This window comes from Dromaius novaehollandiae, unplaced genomic scaffold, assembly GCF_036370855.1.
Source record: "Dromaius novaehollandiae isolate bDroNov1 unplaced genomic scaffold, bDroNov1.hap1 HAP1_SCAFFOLD_37, whole genome shotgun sequence".
Lineage (NCBI taxonomy): Eukaryota > Metazoa > Chordata > Aves > Casuariiformes > Dromaiidae > Dromaius > Dromaius novaehollandiae.
The window spans coordinates 1,530,722-1,550,106 of record NW_026991398.1 but is presented as its reverse complement, the minus strand read 5'-3'; the positions used below and the strand labels follow the sequence as shown (position 1 = coordinate 1,550,106).

The window sequence follows — 19,385 nt, the reverse complement described above, 5'->3', positions numbered from 1 at the left end:
ACTCCTGAAACCCTGGTTAGCTTAGGTCTAATCCAGTTGGCTGGGGACCCACATGACCACCCAGCACATGCATAATTCATTGCTCTTGATACACCTTAATTGCATAGTATGTGACAATTACTGCAGGAACACTTTGTATTTGACTCTTTACAAATGTCTTAGCTATGCACAATCAGATCACTGTTGCAGCAAGGACACTTTGGGACACTCCACCCAGGATGTTTATCAACACATTTCGGCATACAAATTGGACTAGACACAGCAGGATTTGCCATGGGGCGGATTTCTAGAACCTTCAGAAATTCCCACCTGCAGGGCTGCCATAACTATTTAATTGCCTAGGTCCAGTCAATCATCTAGCTTCAAGCTGGTCCATCCTCTCATGAAAACCTGTCCATCTGTGCAGATGACTGGCCAGGAAATTCTCGGGCCAGGCAAGGAGCTAATGACCAAAGTGCTCGGGGTGTGCACACAAGTGTAGTCCTGATACGCAGCCAAACCACAAGTATGACTCCAGAACAAAACGGATTTTTCATATCTGAAACTCACCTGTAACTTCAGTTCCTTAGCTCTCACCAGATGATCTGCCACACTGGGTACATGGAGATAGCAAACAGCAGCATGTATTTGGACTGGGGTGGTGGGACAGTTTCTCACCACACATGGGGCACATCTATTGAAGGGATAGAAATCCTTGGCTTTTTCCATTCCTAGAGAATCCTGAGGGGCAAAAGTGTTTCTGTTGCATTGTCCAAAAGGGGATGTCTCCTTAGGGAGACTTGGCGCATTCCCCAGCCCTACAGACTGCATGGTCCAAAGACCCACAGGCTAGCAGGGGTCTTGGACCCCTCACTCCCATGCAAACACCTCCAGATGGGCACGCAGGAAAGCCCTCATCTTACTCAGCTATGCAGTACATCCGCCTGCAGAGGAGGTTTTGCTCTCAGTCCCTCTGTCAGGCAGTGGTGAAATGGGCACCTACAGGAGAGATGCACATCTGCTCTCCTGGAGCCTGGACTGCAAAGGAGGTGTCTCCTGCCCTGGATGCTGTGGCCTTGAGGGCAGAGGCTCTGCTGGGTGGCAGAGGGGACACAGGGGCTGGCTCAGGGGAAGGCATCTGCATTGCAGAAGCTGTCAGGGAATTGCCCACTTCCCCCCTCCCACAGCCTTTCCTGTGAGAAGTTTCCTCCCTTTCATGCATCATACTGCTGCTGCCTGGCACTGTCCCAGGGGCAGATACCTTCAGGTTTGCAGGTGCTAAGGGGCAGCTCAGACCAACCCTGAGGAGGCTAATAAAGATTATGGTGGTGCTGCTCATAGGCAGAGGGGTGGCTGAGGGGATTTGCTGAGGTTCCTTGCAGACCTTTTGATCTCTCTGTGAAACAGTTTAGGAGTTGCAGTTACTTTAAACTAAACAACTCTGTTTCCATTCCAGCCCTGTCAAAAGATGAGGAGATTAAGCACAGACTGAGGAAGGAAAGCTCTGCCCTTTGCAGGTTTGACCAGCATAAACTTTCCTTGTGAAAAGTCCTCTTCAGAAAGTGTCCTGGGGGTGAGCTGGAGCTGAGAGCAGCCCTGACCCAAGCAGCACCCTCTCAAGAGGAGAAGGAACCTGCCCTGATGGGGGTCACTCCTTCCACCCACAGCTTCTCCCTGCAGCACCATCATGGGGAGTTCCCTGGGCAGGCAGAGTCACTGCCCCAGAAACACAGCACCCTGGGGCACAGGGACACTGCTCTGAAATGCAGCATTGGGCAGACCTGGGTGCACTCCCTGGCTTCACACCCATGCACTGTTCCTGGGAGAAGGTAGCCATGATGCCCTGTCCCTGTGATAGTGTGGAAGCTAATCCCTGCTGTAAAGCACCACCTGCTCCAAACAGGAGAAGCTGGCAGAGCCGCCCTGACAGACCCTATCAGCTCTGGAAGGTGCCAGCTGCAGAAGAAACCTCTGGGAACCACAGCAGTGTTGCCCTGCAGCCAGATACTTACTGTGTCAAGGGCAGTGAGGATTTCTGCTCAGAGTGTGCTGCTCTCAGCTGTCCTCCTGTTGCTGACTGTCTTTAACTTCTGAGTCGCTCATCTCATCCTGGCACCTGCAGGCAGCACCCTGAGTCTTGCTGCTCCTTTAAGAGGAGCTGCTCCTGGACAGAGCTGTGTCTCTGCAGCGCCTGCCAGGTTGCCATGGGCTCCCGCAGTCCCAGGAGCCTGGCCCCACTCAGGAGCAGAGGCCCAGCTGAAGACACAAATTTCTCTGACCCTCGTGCTCCCTCCTCCTGGGAAATGTTCCCTGAAGTAGACTAAAATGATCACTGAGGGTCCCTCTCTAAGCACTGAAGGAAGACTGATCCAGCATTGCAATTTGTCTCGTCAGAGGAAGGTTATCTGCAAGAGGTGGAAATATCCCACTCAGGAAGCACCTATTCCTATCCCTTCACTAGGCAGGAACCTAAGCTGGGACAAGAAGGGAGTTCATTTACCCATGGTTCAGATGTTAATTCAGATGAGTCAGTATGGGCTTGGTTTAGAAGTCCCTGGGCTGGAGTGGGATTTAGATCCCTCCTGTGAACTCCACAAACACACAGGAGGTGGGATTCCCCTTCCCCAAACTGAAGTGAGCACCACAGAGGTGTCTGCATGGGAGCTCCTCGTCTAAGCTCCCATTGTAATCAATAGTGATGGAGGGTGGGAGTCAGCTGCTCACATGTAAACACCTGAGGACATGTGAAGAGACAGAGGTGGTCCCAGGCATGTGCCAGTGTCTGCTTGCTCTGATGGTGCAACTATGACACCCACATTTTCTAGAGCATGAAGTGGTGGCCAGGTGGGGAATTGCCTTGGCCATCTGAAATGACCCTAGATGCCTACTGCAACTAGAGCTCCACTCACTAGCAAGCTGAGGCACAAGCAGATCTGTGCAATGCAAATAGCTAATGCAATTCAGTGCAGACAGTAGATTCAGTGACATAAAGGTAGGCCATAGGCAGGGCCATGTCCCATGCCTGGGGTGTCCAGCACAACCACGTCTCTAGCAAATTCAGCATGGGACCTACAGGAAAGCCATGTCCTTCTGCAGTGGTTGCTGGGAAAGCACCCCAGGGCCTCCCAGGTTTCCTACCAGTGCCCAAACAACTGGATCCCACCATTGCCTTTAGGCAAAGGTCCATCCTGTCTACATCCAAGTGCGCTGCATAGACAGGAGGCACATCACACCAAGGTCTCCACTGTAGTCTCTGCATTGTCAAACACTTCCAGCTTTTCTCTCCATTCTTTTTCTCTCATGCCCTCAGATGATATGAACAGGGACTGGGCTAGTGATGTCCACAGGTTGGCTGGATCACAGGACATCCAGCTCCAAGGAATTCTTCGGTGACACCTTGTCCTTTCTGGAGATCGATTCACCCCTGTCACAGACCAAGCGGTGCTGCAGAGTCAGCTCAGGCAGCAAACCCCTCTCCTGCCATTCCTGCACAGCTCAGTTCTGTTTCTCCCTGGCCTTGGGCACTGCAGGGTTTGCTCTCTCAGTGGGAACCTCCTTTCACCATTACATTGTCATCTGCTATCTACACGAGCATGGCTCTGTCCTGAAGTGGGGCCATTGCACACATGGTGTCGTTGGCTCTTGGTAACATGTTTCACCATGACCGGTCTGTTCTCTGTGCCACAGCTGAGGTCTGCAGCCCAAGTATACACAAGTGCATGCAGCCTGGGGCACAGACAGGAGCAGATGGAGATGGACAAGCCAGATAAGGGTGATGCTTTCCTGCATCTGGAAGCTGGAAATAAGGAGAAACTGATCAGGGATAGGATAGTGCCAGCCTTGCCTACAGTGACCATTAAAATGTGCAGTCAAAATCCTGGAGGGAGTGAGGAAGGACAGTGGCAGAGTACAGACCCTGGACTTCAGAGGAGCAGACTTCCTGGCCTCTTCAGGGGACTGGTGGGGGATCCCAGGGGAGACAGCTCTGAAGGGCCCAGGAGCTCCAAAAACCAGCAGGTCTTTAAGGACAGACCTGCCAAGCACAAGGATGGGCCATCCTGATAATCACTAAAGCTAGCAGTCACCTCAGGGGATGAACTTGGCTAAACAAGGACCTCACACCTTAGCTCCAGGGTAATAGGGCAGCATGCAGCAGGGGGAAGAAGGGAGAGGCCAAGGAGGAATTTAGAAATATTGTCCAGCATCATAGGCTTGGTGTTAGGGAGGAAAAAGCTCCCCTACGATTGACACTTACAGGGGATGGCAAGGGCATGAAGATGAGCTGCTACTGCTCCAGTAAGAATCAAAGAATAAAAAGGAAAATGTGGCCTCACTGCTAAATGGGACAGGGAATCCTCTAGCAGCAGATGCAGAGAGGTCTGAGGAACTCAACCCATGGTTAGCTTCCATTTCCACAAGCAAGGTCTCCCGGGCTGTTGTGCCTTGAGTCAGGGCTCCAGAGGAGAAAAGCAGCCAACAGTGGATGAGGTTATTGAGGGATTCCTTGTGAGAATTCAAACTACACCAGTCAGTGGGGTTGGATGGGCTGCATGTGAGGATGCTGTAAGAGCTGGCTGCTGTCACTGCAAGGCCACTCTCTACCATCTTTGCAAGGTTGTGGAGATGGGGCAAAGTCCCAATGACTGGGGAAAGGCAAATGTTGCATCCATCTTCCAAAAAGGCCACAAGGGCAACCTGGGGAGGTGCAGGCAGTTCAGCCTCACTTTGGTGAGGAGCGAGTCATGGAAGGAATCCTCCCAGATCACATTTCTGGGCACATGAAGGAGAAGAAGTTGCCAGGGAACACTTAGCATGGATTTACCCAGGGTAGATTGTGCCTCACCAATGTGATTGCCTGCTATGAATAAATAACTGCATTTGTGGATGAAGAATGTCTTTTACCCAGATTTCAGCAAGGTGTTTGGCACTGTCTCCCACAATATTCTTGCATGCACGTTAGAATGTTACAGTCAAGAAGAGTAGACGACCTGATGGCTGAAAAGCTGCTTGGATGGTCAGGGGGCAGTGGTGAATGGGTAGCACTCTTCCTGAAGGCCAGGGAGAAGTGGAGCACCACTGATCTTTCCAGAAACTTGTCCTGTTTATCATCTGTATTAGTTACACGCAGGAAGCAACAGTCATCATGCTTGTAGATGACCCCAGACTGGAGGTGGGAGGGCCTAGTCATATGCTTGAGGGCTGCCACTCAGAGGCACCTAGACAGGCAGGAGGAATGGGCTGTCCAGGACCTCAGAAAATTCAACAAGGACAAATGCCAGGTCTTGCACCTGGGAGAAACCAACACCCCACAGTGTTACAGGCTGGAGCCTGAGTGCCTGGGGAGTAGCTCTGTGGAAAAGGACCTGAGGGTGCTGGGGACAGAGGCAAAACATGAGCCAGCAGTGTTGCCTGGCAGCAAAGAGGGCCAGAAGCATCGTGGACTGTCTGAGCAGGAGCACAGCCAGGAGGTCGAGGGGAATGATGATCGCCTTCTCGTCAGTATTCATTAGACCACGTAGAGAATACTGCATCTAGTGTCGGCTTCCCAGACCAAGAGAGAGGCTGATAATTGGGAGCAAATTCAGCTGAGGGTCCTCACAGTAGTCAGGGAGCTGGAGCACTTGCTCTGTGAGGAAATGGGGCTTGTTCAACTTGCAGAAGAGATGGCTTTGGAGGGACCTCATAGCAGCCTTCCAACGGCTACGAGGAGGTCATCCAGAAGATGGAGACAGGCTCTTCACCAGGGTGCACGGTGGGAGGACAAGAGACAATGGGCATTAGCTGAAAGAAGAGACATTCATGCAGAAGATAAGGAAAAGCTTTTCCACTATGCGGATGGTCAAGCATTGGAAGTGGTTGCCCAGAGAGGCTGTGCAGTCTCCTGCCTTGGAGGTTTCCAATACCAGACTGGATGGCTGCCGGAGCAACCTAGTCTGACCCCAGAGCTGACCCTGCTGTGAACAGGGAGATTGGGCCAGAGGCCTCCTGAGGTCCCTTCCACCCTGAAGGAGTTCATGATTCTTCCCACTCTTGATCTTCTCTTATTGATGTCAGGCAAAGCACGCAGGTTCCCTGTGACAGTGGAAGTAGGCCAGCTTTCTTGTCCTCCCCCAGGCAGAATTATTCAGATGCAGGGCATCTTGGCAGGAACCCCCAAGCAGCTGTGAACCATCATTTGCTTCACTTTTAATTTCCTTTTTTTTCCTGTTTTCTCCCCTTCTTAATTTGTATCTTTTACCATTCTGATTGTTCCCATACAGCCCACCCCACCCCTGCTTACCCTTAACTCATTGGCACTGTTTTGGTTTAGTTTGGGTTTTTTTGCTTTGTTTTTTCATTTTGACACAGATGAACTTTAGTCCAGAAGACTCTTGAGAAACTCAGGTGATTCGGACAACAGATACCACATGAAGATTTACAAGAGAAGTGTCAGGTCCTTTGCCTAGGTGGGAATAATCCCATCCGTGAGGAGAGGTTGAGGGACCTCAGCTTCTTCAGCCTGCTGAAGTGGAGGCGAAGGGCAGTAGAGAAGGAGCCTGTGACTGCTGGAAGGGTGGTTTCAGAAATGCTGGAGCTTTTCTTGGTAGTGGGAAACAGCATGAGAAAGAGAAAAAGCCCCAAACAGCAGCTTGTGGGGTTTAGCTGTGACATTAGGAAAAGAAAATGTCACTCGTAGGGTAGTGCTGTGGTGCTACCGGTCACCCAGAGGGAGTCTGTGGTCAGCCCCTGGCTTTGTGTGTCAAGGAAAAGCAAGTGAGGACAGGAAGACAACAGGAGAGGTCGGGAGATCCCAGGGTGAGAGCAAGGTTGGGAAGCAGGTTGGGTGTCTACAGTCTGCAAGGAAACAGGCACAGGTGTGGGAAAGCATAGGATGGCCTGTGGTGGAGATGGCTGAGGGCACTACCAAGGCTGACACCTCCCAACACAGCGAGGTCTTTGTCCTCTTGGCTATGGCTGGTGTCTCTGCCACCAAGGCTCATGAGAAGACACCATTCCTTAAAGCACTGTGGCCTTGCTGCCTCCTTATTCCCTGGGAGCCCAGGAGGTGCCGTATCATGGTCCTGCACTCGGCATTGCACACCCCCACCCGCACACTGTCCCCAGGAAGAGCCCTGAGCAATGCAGGATGGAAAGGATCACCCTGCCCAGGGGCTGGCTGTCAGTGCCTGGCTGCTCTGCTTGATAACACACATCCAGGTTGACTTGGCATCACAGCCACCTGCACATTGCCTTTGCCTGCCTGCAATCAGGGTGTGGCGGACAGATGAGTGAACTTTTGCCTTGAACATTTCTTGGTACATAAGATGCAAGCAAACCATAACCCCGAACAAGCCATCTGTTCCCAGCGGAAACAGGACTGAGCTGCTGCGACCCCTGAAATGGTCTCCCTGCGACCATTCGGGACACACCGAGCCTGCGCTGAACCAGACCACGATCGGGCAGAGACTTTGGGACCTGGACTGCAAATTACTGCCGCTTAGCACAACTTTTATAAAAGTTGCTTAGCATGAGTAGCTAAATTTGCTGAAGCCTTAGGCCGCACTCCCTAGTTCAGTGAGAAAGGGCCCCAGAGCTGGTGCAGACTGGAAAGATAAGGGAGTTACCAGCAGTTTGCATTCCTATGCGTCACACTCCGGGAGGGAGGATGTCAAGGCTTTGAAATAAGGCCTGCTTGGGCGCCAGGACCCTGAGAAACAAAGCCTCCCCTCACTGCTGAAACAGTGTTAATTAGGGGGGGTCTGGATTGTATCCTCTTCATCAGGACCTTGGAAGATAACACTGTAAGTGTTAATTGCTGGAACAACACCTGTTTGTCAAGGCCCTGAGAAAGAAGGGCAGAGTAAAGATAACAATGATGAGACCCAATAAGGGAGCAGGAGACCCCAGACCCAAAGATTACTATTGGTCTGAACTGCCGCATGAGGGGAGGGAAACTTAATTTGAAAAAAGCTATAATTGCCCAGGGATTTCTTTGTTCAGGGTCCCTCTTCGGAGGCACCCAACTTGAGCTGTAACTACTGCACGCGTGTCATTCCAAACTTTTCAGCGGGAACCTAGGGTCGGACCCTGCTCGAGTTGTAATTACTGCACGCGCATCGCTAAAATTTACACCCAGGGTGAAGAGGACCAACGGGATGCCGCTGGATCCACGGGTGGTGATATCTCTTTCTCTCTCCCCCTTTTCTCTCTCTCTCTTTCTCTCTCTCTCTCCTCCCCTTTGCCTTTCCCCACCTTTATTCCCCACTCTGTGGAACATAAAGTTAAAAGGTTGTACGATATTTGACCGGTTTTAGCGTCTTAATCTCGTCCTTGGGATCATAACGAAACCCTCCCGATATTGGATCGGGACATCTAATTGGCGTCACGGACAGGATCCCTTGAGACGAGAGTGTCGTACAACCTTGTGGTGTGCTGAGCGAGTGTGTGTGAACGAGACGTACGAACAAGTACGAAGCGAGTGCGGAGTTCCGATCCGCGGTTCCGCTCTCCCGCGAGGGAAGCGGCCGGAGACGAACGAAGCGTAAGGAAGGAGTGAATGCTGAGATCTTTAGTATATTAGTTGGTGGTTCGGCTCCTGAGGGTGTATAGGGGAAACTTGGATTTTAAGGTGTGACCCCCTCAGGATGAAATCCCCTTTGTAGGACATTTTTTGAACTAGTTTATGGTTTGGCTCCTGAGGGTGTATAGGGGAAACTTGAACTTTAAGGTGTGACCCCCTCAGGATGAAATCCCCTTTGTAGGACATTTTTTTTTGTAGTAGCTTACGGTTTGGCCTCCCGGGAGCGTATAGGGGAAACTTGGACTCATTTAAGGTTTGGCCCTCCCGGGACGAAATCCCCTTTGTAGGATATGGCCGCCCAGAAGGCAGGCGACTTTTGTGGAGAAATCGAGAAACTATATGACCTTTTGGAAATACACTGTTCTCGCCCCTCGCCCTCAGGACGAGACTGGGCACGGGACCATTGGTTCCAATTGCAAAGTGTAGTGGACCGAATAGCGGTCTTGCAAAAAGAAGCTAAAGTTAAGAGAGGAAAAGGGAAAGCTATTGTTTGCGCTGTGCTAGCAGCGTGCCTAGCAGCTGCGGTGGAGGACAGGCAGCGGGCACCTTGTCAGGCAGAGGCCGTGGTTGCCGCGCTGCAAGCGGCGCTAACGCCGCTGCAAGAACAATTACGGGAAACCAAGTGGGCACTGGAGGAAGAGAAGCACCAAGGTCTGATACTGAAAGAGGAGCTAAGAAACCAGCTCCTGAGGGAGGCAGACACCCTCACCAAAACTGAGGTGCTGCTCGAGGGAAAAGGGGTACGCCAAATTTACCCCCAAAGGGACCTAAAAAGATTAAAGGAGGCCGTAGACGGCCCCCCCCATATGTGCCCACTAGTCAAAACGGAATATGTATACGAGGATGACAGCGACAACCGCCCCCAGGTTGTTACCAAAGAAATCCCTTTCACAGCTACCGAATTGGCCAAGCTGCGAAAGGATTTTGCCAGAACGGCTAGGGAATCCGAAACCGAATATGTGTGGAGGGTATCCCTGTCGGGGGGGGACGGAATCCTGCTATCTGAAAAGGAGGCAGAGGGATATTGGGGCCCGGGCGTGTTCCTGACAATGGGCGATCGCGGAGCCCCGTGGTCCCTGACTCAGAGGGCCGCATATTGGGCGGGGGGGCTGAACCCTTTGGAAAGGGGGGATCCCCTAGCTATAACAGGTTCCGTTGATGAATTGCTGGAAAGTGTACAAAAAGCAGCTTGTCTGCAAATGATGTACGATCGGGAACTCAAGCCGAACCTGAGCTCTCCGATGTTATTGCCGGTAGATCCCGAGCGGATGACGCCCCTAATACGGGGACTTCCTGATTCCCTGAAACCTATTGGGATCCAATTGCAGGGGAGAATCCAAGATGTGCCCCGCGAGGAGAGGATCGCGGCGGCCCTGGAGGGGATGGTAACCCCCGAGCATCGGTGGCTGGGGAAAAAAGTGTGGACCTGGGGGGAGGTAGCCCAGGAATTGATCAATTATGGGAGGAAATACGGGCCAGTCGGCCGGACTTACCAAAGGGTGGAAACTAGGGCCGTGCAGGCGGCAGAGCCAGCAAGCAAGTCTCTGGCATTTTCTGGGAGGAGCCCAGACTTAGCCAGAAGAGAAAGATCCCTGACCCGGCAGGGACTATGGCAATTGGGGCTGCAAAAAGGCGTGCCCCGAGACTTGATGGACGGGCTCCCGACCAAAAAACTAGAGCTCCTGGTACGGAGGTGGTCCGGACAGGGACCCCCGCCCAGACCGAAACCACCCCCCGCACCGGCGTTAAACGTGGGGGGGGAGTTTGAGGAGGATGAAAGGGCGGTGGGAAAACTGGCTCCTCGGCCCCCTCAGGGTGAGGGGGGAGGCGGAGGGTGGATGTTTATAAGACAGCTCACCTGCAATAACAAAGGAGACTTGTTCATCACCGTAGGGGTGGGGCCGAAGAAAAGGCCTGTAACCTTTTTAATCGATACGGGGGCCCAAATTACAGCACTAACACGGAGTGAGGCGGAACGGTGTGGCATCTCGGTCCCCTCCAAACACCTAATAGTTTTAAGTGCTCTGGGGAAGACCCAGACTGTGCCCATGACCCTGGTAACATTGTGGTTACCAGGGGAAGAGAGTCCTGTGGACACCATGGTGGCTGTGGGGCCTTTTCAAATGAACCTCTTAGGCATAGACGTCCTGAAGGGGAAACAGTGGCGGGACATCCAGGGAAATTTGTGGTCTTTCGGTGTTCCTCAGGTCAGAAGACTAACCGGAGATTCCAGTGTGGCAGTACGCTTGCTGCAAGCAGCGCCTCCCCTCCCCCCTTCCCGGCTGACTAATGTAAAACCCTATCCGTTACCTTTGGGAGCCAGAGAGGGTATTGCCCCAGTATTGGAGGGCCTGAAAAAACAGGGAGTTGTGATCCCGGCACAGTCCCCCTTCAATTCCCCTGTATGGCCAGTTCGAAAACCAAAGTGTAAGTGGAGACTAACCGTAGACGATTGGCAATTAAATAACAATACAGACCCATTGATGGCAGCTATGCCAAACATTGCTGAATTAATAGCGACTATCCAGGAGCAGTCCCACCCTGTGATGGCAACAATCGATGTCAAAGACATGTTTTTTACGGTCTCTTTGCAGCCTGAAGACCAAGAGCGTTTTGCCTTCACGTGGGAGGGACAGCAATACACATTCACTCGACTACCTCAGGGGTACAAGCACTCCCCTACACTAGCCCATCATGCGCTAGCACAAGAGCTCGAAACTGTCCCCATACAGGTGGGAGAGCTGGCTGCAGTGTGGAGCGTATTCCAATGCAAAGGCCAGGCTACTTCCCCTGTACACATCTACATGGACTCATATATGGTGTTCAAAGGCTGCCCGGAATGGCTTCCTTTTCGGGAGCAAAACGGCTGGGAGGTTAATAGAATAATAAATGTACTTGGAGAGCAAAAGATGCTAGTGGGAAAACCCACAAGATTCACACAAAATGGATTATTCCCTCCTTCTGACCCGAGGAGCGAGTTTGTTCTTATTCCTGTTTTCAAGGGCGGCGGTCTGACCAAGATGCACCTACTGCCCTGGACCATCCTGATTCAAGGATGCATCCACGAGAGTGACGAACGACCACTCCCCCTACCTTCCCCCCACCCATTTAATCCCTTCGAGAACAACGAGTTCGTGTTGCTGGCAAAAGCAGTAAGCCAAACTTTCAATTTAAGCCACTGCTGGGTTTGCAGAGGACCAATAGGGTTATCAAGCTGGCCGTGGATGTCCACATCCCTCACCCCAGACCAGATCGTAAGCAATTACAGCGAAACCGCGGATGACACGTGGAACGACGGTGGGACCTGGCCAATTCAGTTCCCAGCCATGGGACAATATTGTTTAAATTGTACCCAGGAGGGAGGGATTGAAGTGGGGGAAAGTCAATGGACACTCACTTGTAAGCTACTCGATAAAGACAGGAATCTCCAGCTATGGATGTGGCTCAATGAAACGGGGCACAATTGGGGACTTGAGGGATACTGGTCAAACAAAAATGAAACTGTAACTCACCAACGACCCAATTATCCCCCTTACAAGCGAACCTGCGAATGGAAAGACACTTCTGGGGCTTGGTATTGTACCGGCCGAATAGGTGATGGGGCAACCACATTTTTCAGCCCTCTGGGTGACAGAGACACAACTTACTTTCAATTCCCACCAGGGATAAACGGGCCATTTGCTCAGGGCATCGGAGCTAAGAAGGGGCATTATTGGATCTGTGGACACACAGCATATAAATTTTTACCCGCGGGGTGGTCGGGAATTTGTTACATAGGGATTATCAGACCATTGTTTTTCCTTTTACCAGAAACAGGCGGACCTCGGTTAGGCATAAAGGTATATGATAACCTCGGGGACAGAAGGGTTGCCCGTAAGACGCGATCCATTAAGGTAGATTTGGGTGGGATGCAAAAATGGGGAAATGAGTGGCCTCCTGAACAAATAATTCAACATTATGGGCCTGCAACCTGGAATCCTAATGAACTAATATCGGGGGTGAGAGAACCAATTTACAACCTAAAAGTGGCTCTAGAAATTATTACCAACAAAACCGCTGATGCAATAGATCTTTTAACTCTCCAGTCCCAACAGATGCGCACAGCAATCCTTCAGCACCGCATGGTTTTAGACTATCTGTTAGCTGAAGAGGGAGGGGTGTGTGGGAAATTAAATATTTCCAACTGTTGTTTAGAAATAGATGATGTAGGCAAGGTAGTTCTCCAGTTAACCAAAGATATTAGAAAAATAGCCCACGTCCCCGTCCAAACCTGGAACGGCTGGAGTGGCAATTTGTGGTCCTGGTTACCAGAGGCACCATGGGTGAAACAGTTCATATTGTATTTGTTAGGTGCAATTGCCGCTTTAATGTTTTTTACCTTGTATAATTCCTTGCTTTGTTCAATTAATCCAACATGTTGTGTCAAATATGCAATTTGTTCCTACCACACCCTGAAGGAGGAAATTGCATATTGACATCCATACCACATTTGTCAGCTGTTATACCTGTTGTAACAATCACTTACCTTCGTTAACTCAATTTTGATGTCTATTCTGTGAAGTTAAATGTTGCCAAAATTGTTAAAGCATGAACTTGCATTGGGCAACACCTCTGTTTAATCACTGTTAAGCACCTTTTACCCGAACCTATATCCTTCCTTTTACTCTTCCCGCGACGTGTTCTACACTTTCTATACTTCCTTCTGATCTCTATCTCATATCACCACTGTGAACAAAGGCTATGAAGACTTCAGGAAGGAGACATACCAATCAATGTTTAAGTCACGGGGTGGTGTGGCGGACTGATGAATGAATTTTTTGCCTTAAACATTTCTTGGTGCATGGGGTGCAGGCAGGCCACAACGACTGAGCTGCTGCGACCCCTGAAAAGGTCTCCCTGCGACCACCCGGGACACACCGAGCCTGCACTGAACGAGACCGCAATCGGGCAGAGACTTTGGGATCTGGACTGTAAATTATTGTCCGTTTTTAGCACAACTTCTATAAAACCTGCTTGGCATGAGTGGCTAAATTTGCTGAAGCCTTAGGCCGCACTCCCTAGTACAGTGAGAAAGGGCCCAGAGCTGCTGCAGGCGGGAATGATAAGGGCGTTACCAGCAATTTGCATTCCTGTGCACTGCTGAAACAGTGCTAATTGCTGAAGTTATCACCTTCTTTGTCAGGACCTTGAGAGCTAATGGCTGGACCTAAGAATGGAGACACACCTGTCAGCAGAAACGGCAACAGTAAACGGCCTACCTAGGGACAGTGATGAGACCCAATAAGGAGCAGGAGACCCCAGACCCAAATATTACTATTGGTCTGAACTACCACGTGAGGGGTGGGAAAACTTAATTTGAAAAAGCTATAATTGCCGAGGGATTTCTTTGTTCGGCCCCCCCCCCCCATCTCCTTCTCACTCCCTCTCTCGGCCCTCGCTCCTCGTCCCTCGTCGGAGGCCCCCCAGCTGGAGCTGTGATTTGAGCGGAGTCAGCGGAACATCATCGGCCTCGGAGTGGTGGTAGCTAGCTTCCTCTCTCCTTTTCCAACTTTTCTCTATCTTTTCCCCTTACCCTTGTTCCCTCTTTTCCCTTCGCCTCCCCTTCGCCTCCCCCCCCCCCCACACGCCTTTTCTCCCCACTTCGTGGAAAATAAAGGTAAAAGGTTGTACGATATTTGACCGGTTTTAGCGTCTTAATCTCGTCCTTGGGATCGTAACGAAACCCTCCCGATATTGGATCGGGACAATGAAGAACTGGATAATCTTGCATATGAGCATAGCAGCATTGTCAGTAAGCTAAAGATTGGGGAATCCGATGAAAAGCAGCCTTTGTATGTGCTCAAGGTATGGTTCCTGTGTATATAACATATTAAAGAGTGTATGTCTGTGTGTAAATATATATGTGTGTACACATACATATATATATGTATGAATATATATATACACACATATACTGCTATACAATTATTATAGATTGTATTATATTATAGATATGGTACAATTCAGTCCCAAGCATCCCAGTCTATATGGGATGTTTGAGTAAGAAGTGTCAGTAAGAGTTTTACAAGTTTCTATTTTACAGTTTCTGTTTTATTTTACAGTTCAGCACTGGAGGAACCAACCGTTCTGCAATCTGGATTGATGCTGGTATCCATTCCCGAGAGTGGGTTACCCAAGCAAGTGCAATATGGATAGCTAAAAAGGTCACTTCAGCAGGGATTGATTTTCTTTTGTCTTGGGAATGCCATTGACTATTTCAAAGTATATCTACTGCACCTGTATGTACTTAACCAGGTCTGCTGCCTCTGCTTCACCTGTCTTAAAATGCAGCTGACTCCAGGCAGAATATGGCAACTATTTAGACACAGAACTGAAATATTACAACAGCAGGGAAGAGTTTAGGTAGGCAAAATGTAATAGTCCAGGTGGAATTGTTGAGGACTCCAGGGCTGATAGCTTTATGAGTGACTGAGGACTTTCAAAAAATTAAGATTGGTTTGAGAAAATTATTGTTAGTTTGCTACTTCAGTCTGCAGATGCAGAGGAGCGCTGTGTGGTTACCTTTCACAAAAGTTCTAAAAAATCCCAGCTCTATTCAGATGATCATTTAAATTCCACTGAAAATGAGTAAGCCACCAGAGAAGTGCAGCATAATTATAGATTCTCCAGCTGGGCCAATTCATCTCAATCCTAGTGCTAGCTTTGGTGCGTTCTCAGGGACTTGCAGGAGAAAATTTTGTTGCTCTCTTCCATTAAATTCCTGCCTTCTGCATAAAATAGTAGAACAGATTCGTTGCTCTCTCCAAGCCCCAGGTTTAACAAGGAGTGTAAACGTGAGGGAAGGTAATACGCTGATCATCATGGTGTGCCATCCTTTATCTCTGCTTAGATTGCTTCCGACTATGGCAGTGATGCATCCATCACCTCTCTGCTGGAAAAAATGGACGTTTTCCTGCTGGCAGTCACAAACCCTGATGGATATGAATTCACTCATACCAAAGTGAGTAAGCACAGTGCCTCTAAGCTGATTTAGAAAGCTGTCATGCTCTTCCAAGCCAACAATAAATGTGAGGGAAGTCGGTTGCAAAAGTCCATTTGTTAATGTTGTAACAAGGAAATGCAAAAGAGTCAGGCAGCCAAAGACACTGGTTGCTTGTCTAATCCATCTTTCTTCACTGTAAGTTCACCAGCCCGTTGATTGTTTCCACTGGTGCATCTTGGCAGTTAGCCCATCAGAATTGGTCCTAGGCTTGCTCCTTTTCCTTCCTAGTGAACAGTAACCATTTCTGGGTGGTAGGTGTAATGCAAGCCCTGAGCTTTGTTCCTTTGCAAAGCCACAGTGTTGCTTTGTTTTAGAATCGCATGTGGCGGAAGACACGCTCCAAGATTCAAGGCAGTCTGTGTGTTGGAATTGATCCAAACAGGAACTGGGATGCAGGTTTTGGAGGTAGGAACAAAGTTTCTGGATTCTGGCTGTCACTAAGAAGAAGGTTCCCTTTCACACTTCTGGATCCTGTTACATGGGAACAGCAATTTCCTTAACATAAGGGATTCAGAAAGCAAATGGTCAAATATAATAGTAGCTGCCTTTTGTAAAGATGATTTCTTACTGACTAGTTGCCAAAGAGCTGAAGATGAGAGAAGTAACCTATACCTTCTAGCAATAAGTCTCTTCAGCATCCATACTCCAGACTTTGCTGAAGACCTGTTGTTAGGAATCACACAACTTTGTGTTGGTCTGCTTTGTCGTTCCCTGAACACTAGTTCTTACTTTGCTCTCCTTTTGTACCAACAGGTCCTGGAGCCAGCAGTAATCCCTGCTCTGACTCTTACCATGGGCCCAGTGCCAACTCGGAGGTGGAAGTAAAATCTATTGTAGATTTTATTAAGAATCATGGAAAGATCCTGGCCTTCCTCACCCTCCACAGTTACTCTCAGCTCTTGATGTATCCCTATGGCTATAAATGCACTGAACCAGCAGACTATGAGGAGCTGGTGAGACACATTGACTCAACTCTGTCTTCCTCTGTCCTTCCAGCTGGCTTTCCATACTTGAGTATTACAGTGAGATAGCAGGATAAATGGACTGAATTCAGCCATCCTATCATAATGGTAACCATCCATGGGAGTGAATGGGAGCTGTTGCAATGCAATGCCTTTAAAAGAGAAGTCTGGGTCATATACAAACACATGCCATTGCCACCCATTGTCAGCCCTGTTCACTCACTCTGAGGCTGCTCCACATTTCCTTCTTTAGCTGAAATGTCAGTACTGATATCTTTGAGGGGATATGAATCATACCATCATAGGACGATTTAGGCCTGGAGGCTTCTGGTCCAACTCTCTGCTCAAAGCAAGCCAGCTTTGAAGTCAGTGGCAGCTTCAAAGTTAGATGAGGCTGCTTAGAGCCTTGTCCGTCTGAGTTTTGAATGTTGCTGGAGACATAGATTCCACAGTTTCTTTGGGCCCATTCTGAAGTTTTCCATGCTCATGGGCATTTTCTTTTTCCTAATATCTCTGTGGAATTTCCTGTGGGGCATTTTGTTTGTTGCCCCTTGTCCTTTTGCCGTACACCTCCAAGAAGAGTCTGGCTGTGTTTTTCCTGCAACCACACATTACAGAGCTGAAGTGAGCACAAAGCTGACCACTAAGTATTGGAAGATCTCTGACTGCCTTGGGCTTTTCTTGCATCTTCTGAACCTTCTAGTGAGAAGACAGTGAGTGAGATAAAACACCAGGTGATTTGATATGGAAGCTTTTATGTTAATTTGCCTGTAATATCACCTCCTCAAAATATTGTGGAAGGTGTGATTGCTGTCACTAGTATCCAGTAATGAAGAAATTCATTCATTTGGCACAGCTGGTTTTGGGCAGAGTGAAAGTAGGTTGCAAACCAGTTTGGAGACTTCCCTAAATAGGGTTCAGGATGGTAAAATCTGAATATTTAGTGTCACTAAGCATGGCTACTTTCTGACTCTTCCTTCATCCTCTCCTCCCCAGGATACCTTGGGGAAAGCTGCTGCCAGTTCCATCCATTCCCTGTATGGCACCACCTATAAAGTGGGGAGCATTTGCTCTACTATCTGTGAGTATTTCACCATTCTGAGCTTTATGGGCTATCCCGGGGAAACATGCCACGCTCTGGTCTCCCCCCAAGTTCTCTGACCCACCTGGGCCTTCTTGGAAGTAGCGTTGCTTCAGCAGAGTGACACCACCAGTCAGATGTTGCTAGCTGAGTGTTCACGTGAAAGCCTAATACTTGTCCCTCACAAATATTACCATGGTAGAGCTCTCTTCAGGATAGCATCATCTCAATGCCATATGCCTCAAACCAAGAATGCTTTCACATACTTGGGTATGGCCTGATTGTGAGAAATTCCAAGCATATCAGCACAAATTGGCTATGGTTGCTGAGAGTGCTGCATGGAAGCATAACCCAGACCAACCCTCCATTCCCAGATCGACCCTCCGTTCATCCCTTGTGGCTCTTTCTCCCTTTCTGTTTCAGACCAAGCCAGTGGAGGCAGCATTGACTGGAGCTACGATTACGGCATCAAATACTCTTTTGCCCTTGAGCTGCGAGACACAGGTAATTACGGTTTCCTTCTGCCAGCCAGCCAAATCATCCCAACTGCAGAGGAGACCTGGCTGGGTCTGAAGACGATCATGGAGCATGTGCGAGACAATCCATACTAAAAGTCAGGATGGGAATCAACCGTCTAAATTCTCCTCCCTTGACATGCTCGAGACAATTGTAACCGTGTGGCATATGGCTGAATAAAAAGCTTGTGTGTGTTCCTCCTGCAGCAATATGTGTCTGTATATAAAGAGAATTTCATGCATATCTTTTTGGCTCTCTGCATTTGTGCTTGCATGGTAGACTGCTTGCAAGGCGTTACAGATTTTAGGCCCCAGTCAAAACTCTCTAGCAGGCCCTGTTGCAGTCTGCCTCAACAAGACGCAGTAGGAGCTGTGATGGAAGGAGAGGAGGTTGGAAGATGTGACTGCTTCTGTGACTAACTACTACTGAGATTTTACAAATGACCTGCAGTTAGAAAAAGAAAACAGGCCTTTTCCCACCTAGATGAAGAGGTCATCATCCAAGGGGTCTTCCACCAGTGCAGAGGCTGAGGTGAGAATTATAGTCTTAGAGAATTAGAATTTACTGGTATAGACAGACTGTGAAACTGCCGCACCATGAGTCGCTTTTGCAGTTCCTCCTTTGGATGGTGTGCTTGAGCTATTTTCAAAGCCGATTCTGCAGATCTGGCACCGTCTTCTCATCTCTTGCAGGAGCAGTGGTCAACATGTTGCGGGTGGAGAGGGTGGGGTTGGCTAAAAAAGCCTTTGTATTTACATTGGACAACAGTAGCTGTTCAGCAGCACTTTCTACCTCTGCAAACCTCTTGGTCCACATGGTAAAGAGGTTAACAGCGGATGCAAATAATTCTCTGAATAAAAAACAAAGGAGGGCAGAAAAACACATCTTTTCTATCCAGACATGGCAGGACACTTGCTAGCAGCTGCTCTCTGCTGGTAAACGTCCTTAGACCTTAGACTACTCAGGGAGTTCAACTGGGACCTCCCCTGATCTCCACAACCTTTCCAAGATGACAGAGAGCAGCCTTGCTGTCACTGCAGCCAGCTCTCTCCATGTCCATGGATGCCAGCCATCCAGTCCCATAGACTTCTATGGGTTGAGTTCTAGAGACTTGGGCACTGCGGGTTGTTTTTCTCCTCAGGACTCCTGACTCTAGGCACAACAGCTCAGGAGACCTTGTTGGGGAAGGCTGAAGCCAGAAGGACTTGACTTGCCCAGACTTGTCTACATCCACTTTACAACAAT

General features: G+C 49.4%; 1 protein-coding gene across 1 annotated transcript; it reads left to right on the top strand.

Annotated features, from left to right (window-relative positions):
- The first annotated feature begins 3,732 nt into the window (after window positions 1–3,732).
- Window positions 3,733–18,349, top strand: LOC112992165 (carboxypeptidase A2-like). Its single transcript, XM_064504047.1, has 8 exons — window positions 3,733–3,865; window positions 14,292–14,383; window positions 14,641–14,742; window positions 15,429–15,539; window positions 15,896–15,986; window positions 16,335–16,534; window positions 17,540–17,624; window positions 18,048–18,349. The coding sequence occupies exons 1-8, from the start codon at window positions 3,733–3,735 to the stop codon at window positions 18,233–18,235; spliced, it is 1,002 nt and encodes a 333-aa protein (XP_064360117.1). The 3' UTR covers window positions 18,236–18,349.
- The last annotated feature ends 1,036 nt before the right edge of the window (window positions 18,350–19,385 follow it).